Source organism: Diospyros lotus, chromosome 2 (assembly GCF_014633365.1).
Source record: "Diospyros lotus cultivar Yz01 chromosome 2, ASM1463336v1, whole genome shotgun sequence".
NCBI classification, from domain to species: Eukaryota; Viridiplantae; Streptophyta; class Magnoliopsida; order Ericales; family Ebenaceae; genus Diospyros; species Diospyros lotus.
Window position 1 is genome coordinate 11950318 of NC_068339.1, and position 19417 is coordinate 11969734.

General features: G+C 34.8%; 2 protein-coding genes across 2 annotated transcripts; both read left to right on the top strand.

Moving 5' to 3' along the window:
* Nucleotides 1-1059: 1059 nt before the first annotated feature.
* On the top strand, nt 1060-5982 carry LOC127794638 (6,7,8-trihydroxycoumarin synthase-like). The gene is made up of 3 exons (XM_052325887.1): nt 1060-1401; nt 2475-2790; nt 5666-5982. Exons 1-3 carry the CDS (start codon nt 1084-1086, stop codon nt 5980-5982), a joined length of 951 nt encoding a protein of 316 aa, XP_052181847.1. The 5' UTR covers nt 1060-1083.
* A 4839-nt stretch (nt 5983-10821) lies between these two features.
* Nucleotides 10822-13214, top strand: LOC127793943 (patellin-4-like). Its single transcript, XM_052324762.1, has 5 exons — nt 10822-10979; nt 11071-12027; nt 12140-12264; nt 12497-12641; nt 12736-13214. The coding sequence occupies exons 2-5, from the start codon at nt 11107-11109 to the stop codon at nt 12991-12993; spliced, it is 1449 nt and encodes a 482-aa protein (XP_052180722.1). The 5' UTR covers nt 10822-10979; nt 11071-11106; the 3' UTR covers nt 12994-13214.
* Nucleotides 13215-19417: the final 6203 nt, after the last annotated feature.

Below are 19417 nucleotides of genomic sequence, written 5' to 3' on the forward strand. Positions count from 1 at the left end.
TGCAAATTCTGGATTTTTCGGATTTTTTTTATATATATATATACATATATATACCATATATACACACGACATACATACATACATACATGCATATATACTTATATATACTTATACTTATATATAATTTTTGTCATAAATCATAGTAATCTTAAATCATATTATTTTCATTTACATATATATTTATTTATATTTTACATATTGACATACTTATATAATAAGCACACTTTAATAACTTAATTATATATCATATTAAGCTAATTAAATATATCATATAAGCATCATCTAAATAAAAGTATAACTAAGTATAGTATTAATTTTATTCGTAATAACTTAGGGTATTACATCATGTGCTTAAAGGGGGGAGAATGTAATACCTCGAGAGCTTAGAGAAATTAGTATATATCGAGAATAGTGTAAGAAATGAAAAAACACCAACTAGATACCTTTTGAACTGAATGTAGGCAAATAACTCCCGGATTAAGCATGTTTAAGATGGGGAAGTTCAAAGATGGGTGACCTACTGGAAAGTTCGCATAAGCACATCAAAATAAGTTGTTTTGGTCTTTTCTATCACTCGATGCAGGATATTACAATATTCTTCAATATTATTTTTTTCAACAAAAAAAGAAAATAGCTCATTGTTTGTTGTCCATTTCTTTTTCTTGATCTTTTTACTTATTAGGAATTTGTTTATCAAATTTGGTGTCTTCAAAATTTAGGAATAAGTTAATTTATTGTATATTTATGCATACATAAGTATCCCCTTAAAAGGAGATTTAAGGATTCGAACAATGTAATTTGGAAATTAAAATTGCTCAAAATATTAATGAATTTTATGACGGTGTTGTTCAGTGATTTACAGAGCTGTTCTTGAGAGAGTAAAAGAGAGAGAGAGATATTGTAGAGAGATGTTAGTCGTCCTACGGATTTTGGGAGGGGAGAGAGACTTTACAAAAGGGCAAAATGTTCAATTTCTCCCCCTTGTAAACCAATCTGTAAAAGTCCTTCTCCATAACCCTATGCATAGATAGATATACCTTAGCCTGCTGGTTCCAAGTCTTCAAAGTGAGAGCCAACAAAACGATGGAGTTTCTTCTCCTTTTATCTATGATCACCATTATTCTTTTTCTCCTCCTCCGAAAAGGGAAGAAAAATGGAGGAATTCATGTTCCACCAGGTCCTCCACAGCTACCCTTAATTGGAAATATACACCAGCTTAACAAATCGATTCTCTTTCGCCATCTATGGGAACTCCCCAAGACATATGGCGCCCTCATGTCTATGCAACTCGGCTCTCTACCTGTTCTTGTCGTTTCCTCAGCAAAAATGGCCAAAGAGATCTTGAAAACACATGATGCTGCGTTTGCCGGCAGGCCCCCCATGGTTAGCTTCCGGAAGCTATCTTAGAACGGCTTAGATATTGGCCTTTCGCCTTACAGTGACAACTGGAGAGAAATGAGAAAGATTTGCATCCTTCACACCTTCAGTTCCAAAAGGGTTCAATCCTTTCGTTCCATTCGAGAAGATGAGGTTTCAAAAATGATGAGAAAGATTCATAAGTTTACGTCCGAATCAAAACCCATAAATTTGAGTGAGATGTTCATTTCTTTCACAAACTCGGTTATTTGCAAAATTGCTCTTGGAAAGAGCTATGATGACGGGGGTTGTGGGAGAAGTAGGTTTCATGAAGTTCTCGATGAAGTCCAAAATTTGACAGGAGGCTTCTTCTTCGCGGACTATTTTCCTTGTATGAGTTGGGTTGATAAACTCACTGGACGATCATTTCGATTGGAGAGAACTTTCCGAGCATTGGACGGATTCTTCCAAGAAGTAATTGATGAGCACCTCGACTAGAAGAGTCGTAAGATTGGAACAAAGGATATCATTGATGTCTTACTTCAGCTAAACAACGATGGGTTGTCTGCAATCGACCTCTCAATGGATCACATCAAAGCAATGCTTGTGGTTGGTCTACTTCCCCCCCCCCCCCCCCCCCCCCCCCCCCCTTCTGTCTTTTATGCTGGTTGCATCAAAATCCTTGTATATATTATTGTGATAATTATTACTTAAAATTTTTATTAAGTAATTAAATTTCTTAATTTAACTATAATTATGACTTTAAATTTAATTTTGATTAGTATGTTGTGAAATTTGATTTTAATTAAAATTTATTTTATTTGGAGGAATATTTTCATGAATATTTTTTGATCAAAATATAATTTTTTATATACATCTATAGATAATTTTATCTCTATAAATAGGTACCCAATGTCATGAAATTTATATAGCAATATCACTTTTGTACTAATAATTATTTACTTAGTGATATTTTAGTCTTTTTGCTTATAATTTTATTCGATTTAAATTTTTTTTTACTTAAAATTCTATATTTATATTTGTGATTGATGATTTGATCATAATTTATTTTTGATCCCATCTCATAACATATTATATTTTGGTAATTGCTGGATCAGGATATCTTTACCGCTGGTACGCACACAAATGCAATCTCCCTAATCTGGGCAATGACACGGCTAGTAAAACATCCAGAGGCCATGAAGAGAATTCAAGAGGAAGTAAGAAACATTGCCGGAGATGAAGGAGTTATACATGAAACTGATCTGCAAAATCTTCCTTATCTAAAAGCAGTGGTGAAAGAAACATTGAGATTGCACCCTCCAGTTCCGTTGTTACTTCCACATGAAACAATTGAACCATGCACTATTGCCGGCTACAAAGTTCATCCGAAAACTGTAGTTTACGTGAATGCTTGGGCCATTGGTAGAGATCCCAGATGTAACGTCTCATTAATGAGTCTATGTATTATTGATATTTTATTTCAAACGCTATGCGAATTTAATGATGAAATTATTTTATAAGAATATTAGTGGTCGAACTGAGCATTTGAAGCATGGTGATCCATGAGCCCATTAGTGAAATGCTAAATTTGGGTAAATATGAATTAAATAGATGTGGGGGGAAAATGTATAAATATTTTTGGTGTTGATAAAGAGGTAATTATTGAGAGTATTATTTTTGAGAAAATGAAAATAAATGAAATAGTGTGTAGGCGAATATTTAAGATATGAGTTATGTGTATTGTGCAATGGGTTTTGGGCAAAGGGTTAAAAGGCCCAATAAAAGTGGAAGCTTGATAAATTTAACTTTAATGGATGTGGGCCAAGAATGGAGAGGTCCAATAAAAGTGGATTTGAAATTTGATGATAAATGAGTTGAGGCCTTTGGGCCTAATATAAGTTAAATATTTTCTATGTTAATCCAATGGACCAAGTATGAATTAGGCTATTTTATTTAGATGGGCTTGGTCCATGTAGCAAGTGGGTATTGATAATGAATTTTATTATATATAATTTTGTGTGTAAAATGTTTGATTAAAGTAAAAGAGAAAGGAAATGAAATAAGAAGCAAATGTCTAAAGAGGGCATATCTTTTGTATGTGGTGAGAGAAAAAGGCAAGGGCAATGTTGTAAATTGCATAATGAAGTGAATAAAGAAATTGGAAAGGAAAAAAAAAGAAAATTAAATTAACAAAATCCAAAAAAGGGCTTGTTAAAGTGTTGTGTGGTGGTTATGTAGTAGGCTTGAACCAAGGGTTTGTAGCCCAAAGAAAGTGATGGATTGAAAGATTTTATGGACCTAGCATGGATGGGCTCTTGAGTAGGCTTGGGCCATTTGTAAGTGGGCCTTTGCATACACATATATATGTGTGTTAATTGTGTGAGTAAATTGGTGGTTAAAAGAAAAGGAATAAGGAAAATGGAAATAAAAGCTAAAAGTCTATAAGGGGCTTCATAAAGTGATGTGTGTGTGTGTGGTGTAAGGGGGCAAAAAAAGAAAGAAAATAAGGATTTGGTGGGTTTTTGGATGGCTGGCGAGAGGGTGTCCATACCCTCTTGCTTCTTTTACAATTTTCCTTCTTCTTCTTCTCTCTTCTCTTGGCTTTCTCGGCAGTTCTTCTCCATCATCTTCTTCATCTTTTTCTTCTCTTCTTCTTCCATTGTTGGTTGGGAAGCAAACTCAACTGAAGGGTCTTCATCATCTTCTTGGTCTCTCCATTTTAAGGCAAGCATTCATCTCCATTTCTTCTATTTTGATGCAAGTTTCCAAGTTATGTATATTCATATCCTCAAATGGCGTTTGAAAAGATTGAGTTAAATGATTGGCTTTCATCTGTTCTTAAATGTGAGTTTCCTTCAAAGAGGTCAATGGGTCTTTTTGTTGGGTCTCCATGGGGCTTGTTCTTCCCCATATTTCTTTCATGGAATGGCAACTTGGGGGTTAGGAGATTAGCCATGGGTTGTTTTGGAATGGTTTTGGGGTGTTTAGTGAGCATTTTGAGTGTTTTTGGTGGATTTTTGGCCCTTTTTGTGCGTTTTCGACCAAGTCGACTCATCCAGGAGGTCAAGTCGACTCGGACCGAGTCGACTCGATTTTGGGCGAGTCAACTCGGGTAAAGTCGAGTCGACTCAGCCGCAGCTTTGACTACTACTCATGCTTCGCTTTTTCGGCCATAACTTTTAATGTATAACTCGGAATTGCGATCCGTTTGAAGAGTCATAAACTAGACTTCAAGGGATTTAATTTGATATATAATATGATATATTTTGGTTATTATTTTAGTGGTTTAAGGCTTTCCTAATTCTATATTACCCATAACGATCATGTTTTGGGAAGTTGTTTTGTTATGCTTTTGGTTAGCATGTCCGCAGCACTTTCTTATCTTGTGTGATGCATGACTATCATTATCTTAGTGCCTCTTAATATTATTTTTGCGCAGCTGCTAAGTTCCGTAAGTGTGAGACGGGATATCCCAATGAGGGCATGGCGCGGGTGAGGTGGCCATAAACCCTGCAGGTGATGCTCCTGCCACTGTGGTGGCTAATGGATTTGATATATATATATATATATGTATGGATTCTTATCATGAATATGGAGGCCTAGAGGGCCAATGTGGTGCATGTATTTTTCTATCATTATATAAAATTGCATGAGCATAAGTTGGTGGTTTTTTGTGCTATGAGTCACATATGGAAATAAATGGGTTTTATGCCAGCACTTAAATTGTGCAAATATTACTATGTGAGTTGCATGTGTGCTTTGTTGCTAAGTAAGAAGATACCAATTATTGAGGTATTAATAATGATGAAGGCATGATCCAAAGCTTTGTGCTAAATGTCGGGTAGAAGTCTCCCATTGACTCTTATTTTGTGTATGCTTTCAAGGATCCATATATCTTATCTCCTTTGTTGTATTTATGCTTGCTGAGCCTTGTGGCTCACTTGTTTGCTTATTGTCATTCTAGGTAAGGAAAAATCTATAGCAGAATGAGAATTTAGTGGGGCATGAAGTTGATTGCAGATGTGTACAGAGATTTCTCTCGACCTAAAGATTTTGAGATTTGTGTGGAATGTCGGTGTCGAAAGTTATTTATCTTTGTATGATTAATGGCGTCTTTGTTTATTTTGATAAGTGTATGGCTTCAAAAGCCTTAAGAAATGTTGTAAAAATGGTTATCGCTCATATTGGAAATGAGCTTGTTTATTATATGAAGTCTTTGGTTATGTTTGCTTCTATAATCCATTTTGAAAGGACTCTCTTTTAGATGTCCTATACTAGTGGGTATATTCGGAAATGGGCCCTGACACCAAATCTTGGGAGGACCCTAAAAAGTTTTTGCCTGAGAGGTTTCTTGACAATTTTATTGATTTCAAAGGACAAGATTTTGAACTAATTCCATTCGGCGCTGGTCGAAGAAGTTGCCCAGGTATTCATCTGGGAGTTGTGACTGTGGAGCTTCCACTTGCTCATCTTATATGCTGCTTCAACTGGGAGCTCTACGCTGCTAGTGGGATAAAGAATAATGAAGATATCGATACAGATGTGAAACCTGGAATATCTATGCAGAAGAAAATTCTGTTGCGTCTCTTCGCTAGGAAGTACGTACCATGGTCGTATGCTTGATGAGTAGAATATAAATAAGTAGACGTAGCTTCATGATCTCATGTATACCAGTTCTTTCAAGGAAATTAAGGGTTCAAAAAGATGAAGGGTAGGGTAGTCTTTCATCTTATTATTACTTAGAGAAATTCTATTCAGAATCCAAAAATTTACTCTTCAAAACTCACGTCTCATCAAAATTTTCAATAATTTTAATATACCTCTTTTACCCCCACAACTCACAACCAACCCTCTACTCCGATCACCTCTCATTATCGGCCATCATCTTGCATCTCTTATTGCCGGCCGTCACCTATATAAATATATATATACACACTCATACATACTTATATATATATATACACACACAGCATGGTCACGACCATGCAACCCAGCACACACACACATATACACTCACACACCTATATAAATATATATATACACACTCACACACACTTATATATATATATATATATACACACACAGCATGGCCACAGCCATGGTAGCCGTAGCCATGCAATCCAGCACACACACACATATACACTCACACACCTATATAAATATATATATACACACACTCTCACACACTTTTATATATATATATATATATATATACACACACACACACAAGTTCCATGGTCACGGCCATGGAAACCCCCGCACCTCATGGTGCGGGGAATTAAACCTTCCTCGACTGCTAGCAATCGGGAAAGGTTGGTTTTATTTTTTTTTATTTTAATTAAATTTATTTTATTATAATAAAATAAAATAAAAAATAAAAATTAATATAAATAAATAAATTCTAAATATCTGTATTTTAAGTAATTATAAATTAATTAATTTTAAATCATTGTAATTAGGTGTTGAATTTTTTATACTTAAAAAAATTTAAAATTAATTAATTTATCTTATTGTTTTTTTTAAATTAATTAATTTATCTTATTGAATTAGATAAAGATACATATATTTAAAAAAATTATTTTAAATGATGATAGGATTTTTAAATTTATCTTATTGAATTAGGTAAAGATATATATATATATTAAAAAAATTATTTCAAATGATGATAGGATTTTTAGATATGTGTATTTTTAAGTAATTCAATAAAATAAATTGACTAATTTTAAATTTTTTTAAGTATTAAAAATTCAACACTTAATTACAATGATTTAAAATTTAAAATTAGTTAATTTATAATTCCTTAAAATATAGATATTTAGAATTTATTTATTTATATTAATTTTTATTTTTTTATTTTATTTTATTATAATAAAACAAATTTAATTAAAATAAAAAAAATAAAACCAGTCTTCCCCGACTGCTAGCAGTCAAGGAAGGCTTAATTCCCCGCACCGCGAGGTGCGAGGGTTTCCATGGCCGCAGCCATGGAACTTGTGTGTGTGTATATATATATAAGTGTGTGTGAGTGTGTATATATATATTTATATAGATGTGTGAGTGTATGTGTATGTGTTGGGTTGCATGGCCGTAGTTGCCATGGCTGCGGCTATGCTGTGTGTATATATATATATATATAAGTGTGTGTGAGTGTGTATATATATATTTATATAGATGATGACCGGCAATAAGAGATATAAGGTGATGGCAGATAATGAGAGGTGATCGGAGGAGAGAGTTGGCTGTGGGTTGTGGAGGTAAAAGAGGTATATTAAAATTATTGAAAATTTTGATGGAACGTGGATTTTGAAGAGTAAATTTTTAGGTTCTAAATAGAATTTTCCTATTACTTATTAGTTTGATCTTGAAATTATAGACAATGTGATTTTTCTAATCTACGTGCATCTATTGACCACCCTTTAAAATTGCTAGCTGCATATCGTGCAAATTCAGGAGAGTGAAATTAACCTCCTCTCCAATTGTTTTTCTTTTTCCTCCTTGGTCTCCTATTGAAGCATCAAATGTGGACAATGGACGTAGCCAGCTAAAAAAAAAACAAAAAACAAAAAAATCTCATTTCTCTCTCCCTATAACTGATCCCATCCACATTAATGATGGGGTCGGCCCATGCCCATCCCCATCCCCATCCCCGACCCCAACCCCAAATCCCCCCAATACCTCGTCGACAAGGGTTTTCACCCCAAGAGGGTGTAGTGCAAGATTAAAGCACTTTAAATTTGATGTCTTATCTATTAAAAAAAATTAAAATATCATGTTATATATGTGAATAGTTTTTAAAATAATTTAGATTAGGGGTATATCTCAAATATACATGTATAAATAAAAAAATGCATTTAAAATCATATTAGTATAATTTTTTATTTTAAAGTAAAATAAAATAAAATATTTTAAAATTCACCTTATTAGCAATGTTTCATAATTTTAAAATAACTTGTTTACTTAATTAATAAAGAATATAATATATATTCACATATATGTTTGTATATATAATATATGTAGATAGATAATATTTATTTATATTTTTATATATTTTTTTTACATTTATTAGAATAGATAATGTATTTATATATTAATCCATATATATATATATATATAGAGAGAGAGAGAGAGAGAGAGAGAGAGAGAGAGAGAGAGAGAGCTCGCTCATTGGGACAAGACAAAGTGGGATAGGGCCACCTAATAGAGCCACCTAGGTTACATGGAAAAGGAAATAAGAAACATTTCATATTTTTTTAAATAATTAGAAAATAAAAACAAGGGGTAAATTAAAAAAAATGTATAAGAGTTTTTTTTGTAAATATAATTTTTAATATAAAAAATAGTTTAAACATAATACAAACAAATATAAATAATAAATATAAGTTTCATATATAATGCATTCAAATAAATATAAATATAAAGTTCACAATGTATTTAAATAATCAACAATATTTATAATTAGAGTCAACTATTAGAAACATCAAGTTAAGGGAGTAACATACACAAAAATGAGTCAAATTTAACAATTGAATTTTTGTAGGTTTGACTTTTAAGTTTTTAGCAAAAATAGAAAGCGCACTGTCAATCGCCATGGGCCACTGCAGCTAATGGTTTTCGATGATCAAAGGCACCCAACACTCTTACTCTCAACAACCAACATATCCAAAATCTAGCAAGATTCAAATGTCAAATTGTAGTAGATCTAGGTTAAATTTTTCTGCCAAATGCGCCTATGTACATATATATTAATGGATCTTGTTGCAAAAGTAGTTAATAAAACTGAAAGACTTACACCCTCGTAGATCTAGACCACTTTCATAGTGAAAATGTGGTCGGATTGAAGATTGGGCGGTCGAATTTTATAAAATTCGTGAATCCAAAAGTGTTCTAGAGATATTGTTGTAAAGAAAATTAGAGAGAAAAAGAGAGAATTCAAATGATAAAATGGTGGCAACCGAGAAAAGGAACGACTGGCAACAAGGAATGGTGATCTTCGGTAAGGGAATGGTTAGATAGCAGCAAGAAGAGATGACTACTGGAAGCGAGGGAACAACGACGATGAGAGACCATCAAGAGCAACAAGCTTTGACTATCGAAAGAGGAAACTTTGGGATTCGAAAACAAAGTATTGAAAGAAAAAGAAGAATACTATAAAAAGAAAGGGAATTTTTGAATTTGTGATATTGGGTTGCCAAAAACCTGTTTTTGGCCATTTTATATAATTTGTGAAATGGCCCAGAATGTTTTGCAAATTATAGAAACAGTCTAAAAAATGTTTTAGGCCATTTTTACTGTTTTCGAAACAAGAAACGATTCGAAAATACCCAAAATGGAGTCTCTGAACCATTCCATGCTTCAAAGAGGGCCACCTCATCTAGATTAAAAAATAATTAGGGATTCTTTAAACTTATTTCAACTCTGGGTAAAAAGTTTGATTCCGCTCAACCAAAACAAAAATAAAACAAGTCCCCACAAATCATTTTGCCAACCCTAATCCACATATACGTTTAGGGGTCAATTTTTTGCACTATCTTAGCAAAATTTCTTATCATTCAAAGTGGTAATTTAGCAGTTGGCACACTTTCAAATCATCATATTGCCAGTTTGAAGTTACAATTTTCAACTGTGTTGAGCCTTATTTATTATTATTATTATTATTATTATTATTATTATTATTATTATCAGAAGGAGATTCTTGTGAAGGTATTAAGAATGGTTAAGCACTTAACATTTAGATAGGTCGCTGTAATAAAATGGTCTTCTCTGTTCATATTTTGTAATGAAGAAATGTAAACTTAGTTGTTCAGAAGAAAATTTTGTATCTTTTAAATTTGATTTTATGTTTTATAAAATAAATGATATACCTACAAAAATCATATAAATGTACTAAAAAATCCGTAAAAGTGAATTAGATTAGAAGTAGAAATATGATATTATTTATATTAAAAATCTGTAAAAATATATTATTTTTCATCTCTAGGTAAGATGATTTTGCTTCAATCACAACCGTCCAAAATTCTAAATGAATATATATATATGTGTGTATAGACAACATGCTTCCCCACCTCCATTGTTCCATTGTTCTTTGGTGTATTGACTGCTTCATTTGTCTTTGTTTCTTTAATTATCACATTAATTTTATAAAATAGGTAATTGTCTCTCACTATAAGAAGGGGTATTGTATACTTTTTTAAGTTAAGAGAGTGTTAATTATAAACACAACATATTTAGTAAATTGTTTTTAATTGAATTATATTATATCATATTCACAAAATTATAAAACAATATGATTGGTATGATGGTTCAATATTTTCGAGTAAACAAGCAATATAGTCGTGTCCTGGTTACAGTTTCTAATTTGAGCTCATCCAATAAGGTTTTGACACGCGCGTCTAATTACAGCTACTTCAGATAGTTCTGTCATCAAAAAAAGATTCTGCCACTCCACATTTTGCTGGCTTCCAGGCTAGCACGACCTTCGGGAAAAAGAATCCCAACGGCTCTCCTCAGCATGCGCTGGCTTCCAGACCAAACATGTTACCGTTATGTGGGCCCCTTGTGAGTCTCCCCAGAATATATGGCCGTTGCTCAGCTCACCAAACCACCCACGCATTGAAATTAAGGTCGGTTGTTCTGGCTTGTTATATTTCATTTTCTCCTCCCATTTTCCTTCTGAACTTTGATTCTCTGACATTTTCTTGTACCCAAATTCAGTGATCTCTTTCATTCTTCAGTTGCATTCAAGTCAAGATGACTGTGGAGGTTAAAGCCGAGGAAACCCAGGTGGCCGAAGTTGTTGACTCGGAGCAACCACACGCAATGGAGGATTTAAAGGTGGAAGAATCGAAGGCGAGGGCAGTCGAGAAGAGTTCTTCCTTCAAGGAGGAGAGCAACTTTCTCTCTGATCTGAAAGAGCATGAGAAGAAGGCCCTGAACGAGCTCAAATCCAAGCTCGAAGAGGCCATTATCGGAGACAATCTCTTCAAGAAAGAGCAGCACCAAGAGAAGGAGAAAACTGTGCCAGAAGAGACGGCAAAAGAAGAGGACAACCCTGTGAAGGAAAAGGATGAAGAAGAACAGGAGAAACCAGCCCAAGAAAGTGAAGAAGAAGAAGCTGTTGAATCTGTAAAAGGCCTCGAAAGTGGTGAAGTTGACAAGGATGTTTCGCTTTGGGGAATACCCCTTTTGCCTAGCAAGGGTTCCGAGCGTTTAGATGTGCTTCTCCTGAAGTTTTTGAGGGCTAGGGACTTCAAGGTGAATGATGCATACCAGATGCTCGAGAAAACACTTCAATGGAGGAAGGACTTCAAGGCTGATTCAATCTTGGATGAGGATTTGGGCGCTGATCTGGCCCCAGTTGGCTATATGAGCGGCATTGATCGCGAAGGCCACCCCATCTGTTACAACATTTTTGGGGCACTAGGTAGTGAGGAGCTCTACCAGAAGGTATTCGGGAGCCAGGAGAAGCGCGAGCTGTTCTTGAGATGGAGGTTCCAGTTGATGGAGAAGGGTATCCAGAAGCTTGATTTCAAGCCCGGTGGTATAAATTCGTTGCTTCAGATCAATGATCTCAAGAACGCGCCGGGCCCATCGAAGAAGGAGCTGAGGGCAGCCACAAAGCAAGCTGTTGGGCTTCTCCAGGACAACTACCCTGAATTTGTGGCAAGAAATGTAAGGCATTTCCACTTTCCCACTTCATTTTTGGCAGCTATGGTAGATATGATTCTGTGAAGCTTTTGTTGAAAAATTTGGTGGGTCTGAGTTAAATTTCTTCGTTGTGTAGATATTCATCAATGTCCCTTTCTGGTACTACGCCTTCAATGCCCTGTTATCTCCTTTCATAACGCAAAGAACCAAGAGCAAATTTGTGGTTGCTCGCCCCGGGAAGGTCACCGAGACCCTGCTCAAGTAAAACTCCTCTTAATGTGCCATTCCTGAATCTTCATATCTAAGTCAATTAGCAAGAGATATATTGATTGAGTGGATTTTTCATTGTAGGAACGTAGAGCACTTGAGACCAAACCATTCTAATTTTTGTGTTCTCTCTTATTTTCTGTGTGATGTATGTGTAATGAGATCTTATCAAGTGGTATTAGAGTCACCTAACAAGACACGTGAAACTTGATCAAAACTTCAACAGGTACATCCCAGTGGAGGAAATTCTCATCAAATATGGTGGCCTCAAAAGGGACAACGACTTTGAGTTCTCACTGGAAGATGGCAAAGCCACGGAACTTGTCATCAAGGGCGGATCAAAAGACACCATTGAAATACCCACAGCAGAGGTACCAAACACTTTGTTTCTCTGTTTACTATGCAAGTAAAGATGGCTTTTTAATGCTTGACAAAAACTTGACCTTTGATGTGGTTTCTGTACAGGTTGGAAGCAAATTCATCTGGGATCTCACAGTTTTGGGCTGGGAAGTGACCTACAAGGAGGAATTTGTCCCCAGCGATGAGGGCTCTTACACCATCATTGTTCAGAAGGTGAAGAAGATGAACTGCAATGAAGAAGCGGTTCGCAACAGTTTCAGGAACAATGAACCTGGGAAAATTGTGCTGACAATTGGGAATCCATCCAGCAAGAAGAAGAAGGTTTTCTACCGATACAAGACCCAGAAAAGTGTCTGCTTCTGAAAGATACATATATTGATTATATATTTGTGCTACATATACATTCAATACTGTTTATAGCTGTTCTTCAAGTTTGGATTGAGAGAGTGTGCTAGGTGAAGAGTGAGCAGCTCACTATTTTATGTTGGATTTTTTATTTCTTGAGATTCATTCTTTGGGGACATAATGATCATTCTTTTATTGATTTGCATGCAACATTTTTTGTAATCAGTTTTCCAACATGCCATTTTGCAATGGGCTGGTAGCCGCTGGTGATACATTTTTACCCAGGACTTGGGTTAGACGTGCAAGCCTAAGCTGAACTAAAGTTGATTTAGGTGCAAGTTAAAATCTTATGAAATGAACAAGGCACTTTTAACACGATTGGGAGATGCAGCTGACTAATTCAGAGGAAAATAGGGGCAAGATCTGAGTTGAAATTAATCTCAAGAAAGAAATAGTTCAAGCAAGAGGAGCAATTCATGAGTATTCCAATCTGAAACTCAGTTTTTCTTTTTACTAGATAAAACATTGAAACGGGCAACCTAGACAAGCGGCTTGACAAAACCCAAATCCAGGCTGCAATCTAGAGAATCTAACAAATGGCGCAATAGAAATACCAAAAGCAACTAAACAATCAAGTCAAGACTACTGAAAAACACAAATAACGCAGTAGCAGTCTAGCCCATCACCTTCAACGACAATGGGAAGGGACAAATAACACAGTAGTAGTCTAGAAGTGACGGAGCGCGAAACAAAGAATTTCAAGCGAAAACCTTAAGAACACGAAAACTGGAATCCACCAGAAATTTGGAGTAAAACTCACAGAATAATTTTATTCAAAAGCTGACTCTAATAAAGAGGAAAATAGTCTAAATACTTCCAGCAACCCTAAAAACGCAAGAAAAATGAAAAAAAAAAAACCCTAAAATAGACATAAAAACTGAAAAAACGAAAATAGACATTAACTTAAAATACTGTTTTAACTCATATTATAATAGCTATTCTGAGCTCATACGCCAAATCTGCAAATTACTGTTTCGCCCCTTACGGTCCAACTCTTATTCAATCCATTCAGCCATCCGTTCTACATCAATAAGCAAGCTCAATATGTAAGAAAACAAATATGGATGCAATATTGTCCCAACAAAAAAAATCCATCTACTCCGATGAACATTTTCATTGATGGTCCAAGGATCATGAACAATAGTGCATATATAGGGGCCTAAGTAAAATAGCTTAAGAGACCTTAAAGAGGGATGATAATTATCTATAAGTTCAACGCACTCTCCCAGAAAGGCCATGACCACGAAGATGGAAAGTGGACTGGTGGGAGGGGTTCTAAATGTTGGGGCCGTACACAGTCAGTCAGAGCATCAAACCTCACTGTTGGCATTGTTGGGGATGCGCTCACATGATCGGTTGTAGGACTATCCAGGTATGGGATTCGTAGACCAAGAGTCTTTAGCTCAATCCTAAGATCCCGCGGCTAATTTATCAAAATCCAACAAAGGCCGCACCTTGAGCTACAACTAGTGATGACAAGAGGGGTTTTTGACCAAAGTTGATAGACAGGGCTTGGAAAGAGTCTGTTTGATGGTTGACATTTCAGTTCTAACTTACTACTTTTTCGTTTGTTATTTTTTTTATTTTCTCATTTGACTTTGTCAAAATTAGTTGCTTGATTATCTAAGCTTAGTAGACGATAATGGTTATTAGTGGCAGTTATTTCTCAATTTATTTCATCCACTCTATGATCATGGCTGCTAGATAAGAAAGTTTGTTATTTTCTACTTGTATAAATTCTACAGTTTGAATGAATGAAAAGGCTGAAATTTTCAAACATTTTATGTTATTGTTTTTACAATTCTAAAACTATGGTTGTTCCGTTTCAACTTCCAACAGTGGTATCAGAGCAGCAGTTGATCTTACAGGACCAAAACAAAAATCTTTTTTTAACCCCCAAAAGAAATGGTGTCCAAGAGCCTACCTTTAAATCCATCTATCATCTTCACTAGTGAAAACTATCATGTTTGGTCTATCAAGATGCAAGCTTTTTTGGAAGCCTATGACCTTTGAGAAATTGTGTTTGCGAACAGGCCTATACCTCCTCTGCCTGCAAATCCCACTTTAGCTCAAATTAAACAAAACAGTGGGGAAAAGGCAAAAAAATACAATGCCAAGTCACTTATTTAGAATTATGTGGCATATTGTGTTTTCTATAGAATTATGGCATGTAATATTGCAAATGAGGCTTGGGACAGGTTGAAAGAAGAATACCAAGGCAATGATAGAACACACCAAATGCCAGTGTTGAACCTGAAAAGACAATTTGAGTCTCTGAATATGCAAAAGAATGAAACAATTAGTAAGTATGCTAATTGAATCTCTTTGATTGTTAATGGCATCAAATTACTTGTTGAAGATTTTGCAGACAAAAGAATTGTGGAGAAAGTTCTTGTGACTTTTCCTGAGAGATTTGAATCCAAAATTTCCTCCCTTGAAGAGTCCAAGGACCTTAGCAACATCTCATTAGCTAAACTAATGAGTGCTCAATTCAAGCACAAGAGCAAAGAAGGACTCTAAGACAAGATAGAGTCACTGAATCTGCTTTTTTTGTGCATAAGCAACAATCTGAAAAAGAAAAGAAATAGATCTACCAGAAGAATAAGGGCAAAATTGGAAGTGGAAGAAGTAGTGAAGGTTCAAAACAGAAGAATTTTCCACCCTGCAGACATTGTAAAAAGACCACACACTTGAAAAATATTGCTAGTGGAGAGCTGATGCTGTGTGTGGCAACTGCAAATAGATGGGGCACATTAGCAAGGTCTACAAAACAAAGAACAAAGACTCCAAACCTAAACAAAGCACAGCTGACAGATGTAGCAGATGCTCAAGAAAAGCAACTCTTCATAGTTTCTTGCTTCTCAACTAATGATTCCTCTAATGCTTGGCTCATTGATAATTGTTGCACACATCATTTGTGCAATGATGCTTGTATGTTCAAAATCCTTGATGAAACTTACAAGTCCAGAGTAAAGGTGGGCAATGGAGAATTTCTAGAAGTCAAAGGCAGAGGCTCAGTAGCGGTTTCAAAAAATTCAGGTATCAAAACTATTCCAGATGTTTTATTTATCCCTGACATCAGCCAAAATCTATTAAGTGTTGGACAGATGCTTGAAAAAAACTGCTCACTCGACTTTAAGGATCATAAATGCACCATTTTTTATCCCTTTAGAGAAAAATTACTTTGTGTAAAGATGAAAAATAAGAGTTTTGTTGTTGATTGGGGAAAAGCTCCTAAGCGTGCCTTTTCCAATACCACACAAAATGTTTCAAACCTTTGGCACAAGAGGTTTGGGCATTTCAATCAAAAAAAACATATAATGAACAAGAAAGAGCTAGTTGAAGATATGCCTGTTATCAACAACGATGCTCAAATATGGGATACTTGTCAGCAAGGAAAGCAAGTAAAACTGCCATTTCCAAAAAATCAAGCATGGAGAGGCAGTTAGAAACTTCAACTCATACACACTGACGTGTGTGGTCTAATGAAAACAACCTCTTTAAGTGGTAACAAATATTTCATTCTCTTGGATACCATATGAACAAGACACCATATGAAGCATGGTGTGGCAACAAACCATCTGCGCAACATCTCAAAATCTTTGGAAGCATTTGTTACTATCAAGTACCAGAGCCAAAAAGAAACAAGCTGGACAACAAAGCTCAAAAGGGCATTTTCATGGGCTATGGGTCATCAATTAAAGGCTACAAATTTTTTTGCTTGCAGACAAAAAAAATTATCTTGTGCAACAATGTGAAGGTTGATGAAGCAGTAGTTTGGGATTGGAAAAATCAAAAGAATGCACAATCTGATTTCTTTTTCAACGGCCACTTTAATGAGCAACCTCAACTTGCAGCTGATGAACTGGTAGATGACTTACCAGTGAAGGGCACTAGGACTTTGGAGGACATCTATCAGAGGTGTAGCTTGGTTATCACTAAACCAACAAGCTATTCTGAAGTACAAGACTCTCAAGAATGGAGAAGAGCTATGCAAGCTGAACTAGATATGATCAATAGGAATGGAACTTGGAAGCTCATTGATAGACCTACAAATCAAAAAGTAATAGGAGTTAAGTGGGTCTTCAAGACTAAACTTAACCCTGATAGCTCAATTTGCAAACACTAAGCAAGACTTGTGGTAAAAGGCTATGCTCAACAGTATGGTGTGGACTACCAAGAAACTTTTACTCCAGTAGCAAGGTATGACACAATCAAACTTCTTCTTGCATTTGTAGCTCACAAATCCTAGCAGATTCATCAGTTTGATGTCAAATCTACTTTCTTGAATGGATTCCTTGCTGAAGAAATTTATGTAGAGCTAGACATGGCCACGGTTCATGAACCGCCGGTTCCGGTTCAAGAAATCTTTGAACCTGAACCGAACCGCCCAAGGGCGGTTTGGGACGGTTCGGTTCCGGTTCCGGTTCGTGCCGGTTCGGTCAACGGTTTGGACCGGTTCGGTCAACGGTTCCTGTTCCGGTTCAAACCGAATTTTTTTAATTTTTTTTAAATATTGTTGTATTCAATTTTGGTCCTTGTTCCGTTGTTCGGTTCGGTTTGGTTTCGATTTTTAATTGTTAAATGTAATTGTAAATATAAATATTCTCAACCATATTTTTAATAAAAAAACACTACTAAAAATTGAAGAAATATAAGTAATAATTTCATTAAAAATAATTAAAACAACTAAACAAGTATGTAATACAAGTAATTAATTTTTACAAATGTGAAAAATAAAAAATAAAAAATAGAATTAGACTTAATTTCATTAAAAAATAATTACAACAAAAATGTAATACAAGTAATTAATTTTTACAAATGTGAAAAAAAATAAAATATGGACTTGGATCCTACGCATCTTCATTGGAGTCGGAAGTCGCCGTTGTTGAACCATCATTAACCCATTCGTCAGATGATGATGAATGGATAAGTTCTTCTTGACGTCGCATGTTAGCTCTTTCCCAATCATCGAGGCAAACTTGAGCTTCCAATGATTCTGGAGCCAATCTTGATCTTCTTTCGTCCAAAATGTTGCCTCCACTACTGAATGTTTGTTCAACGGCTACAGTTGAAGCTGGAACTGCAAGAAGTTGACTTGCAATAATTGCAAGAGTTGAAAATGTCTCCTTGTGCCTTTTCCACCACTCCAAAATTTCAAAATTTAAACCTGTATCATCACCAAACTCAAAAACTGTGGTTAGATAAGTTTCGAACTCCCAATGTGAGCTCGATCTAGGTTTTTTCCTCCTTTGATCTAAAAATTTATGACCCCATTTCATTGGTTGGGAGGAAGAGGAATGCGAAGCCATGGATGGAAATGATTCTTCACTACTAGGAGCAATAACATATGCTTCATATAATTGATTGCATAAAGTTCTAACCTTAGAAATTATAATATTCACATCAATTTCTTCATTATTTTCTAATCCTAACAACGAATAATAGTTAGACAAACACTCAATTAAACCATCAAATTTACACCTAGGATCAAATACCATAGTAACAAGAAAAATTTCAGGAATAAATTGATAATAACGTAACCATTTTTCTCTCATTTCTAAAACAGCATGACAAATTTCTTCAACATTAATTCCTTCCATTAATACACCGGCCACATTCATTGCTTCTATTAAAAATTGATGTGAAGTTGGTTTATAAACACTACTAAGTGTATGAGTAGCATCATTAAAAATTCGTAAAATATTCAAAATTGAACTACAAACATTCCACATAGTTGGAAAAATAGGATATTGTGGAATATAATTTGCTGCAAAAGAACACAATAAATCTTTATATTCAAAAGATTGATTAAGTAATTTAAAAGTTGAGTTCCAACGAGTAGGGACATCTTTTGAAAAACGTTTTGGGGTTTGACCATTGGAGGTGCAAAAATGTGCGCATGCTTTTGCAGTTCGAGGGTGTACCCAAATATAAGAAATAACATTTCTAATTGGATCTAAATAAGAATTAAGTGACTTAATACCATCTTGAACACATAAATTTAAAACATGGCATGCACATCTAACATGAAAAAATCTTCCACCAAAATTTGGTTGGCAAATTCTTTTCAATTCATTAATAGAAGCAGTATTAGCCGATGCATTATCAAAAGAAATTGAAAAAATTCTATTAACTAATCTATATTCTTGTAAAATTTGTTGAATTAATCTACAAATATTTTCAGCATTATGACTTTCATCAAAACATCGATACGCAAGAATTCTTTTTTGTAAAACATAATTTTCATCAACCCAATGACAAGTAATACCCATATATGAATGAGTTTGCCAATGATCACTCCAAATATCACTACAAATAGAAACATTAATATTATTGTTTTGAAAATATGTTATCAATTCAATTTTTGAGTTTTTAAACA

Coding starts and splice junctions, on each gene's coding strand:
- LOC127794638 (XM_052325887.1), top strand. CDS start 1,084: ATGGAGTTTCTTCTCCTTTTATCTATGATCACCATTATTCTTTTTCTC. Junction 1,402..2,474: donor TGGTTAGCTTCCGGAAGCTA/TCTTAGAACGGC, acceptor TTGCTGGATCAG/GATATCTTTACCGCTGGTAC. Junction 2,791..5,665: donor TTGGGCCATTGGTAGAGATC/CCAGATGTAACG, acceptor TGGGCCCTGACA/CCAAATCTTGGGAGGACCCT.
- LOC127793943 (XM_052324762.1), top strand. CDS start 11,107: ATGACTGTGGAGGTTAAAGCCGAGGAAACCCAGGTGGCCGAAGTTGTT. Junction 12,028..12,139: donor CTGAATTTGTGGCAAGAAAT/GTAAGGCATTTC, acceptor TTCGTTGTGTAG/ATATTCATCAATGTCCCTTT. Junction 12,642..12,735: donor TTGAAATACCCACAGCAGAG/GTACCAAACACT, acceptor GTTTCTGTACAG/GTTGGAAGCAAATTCATCTG.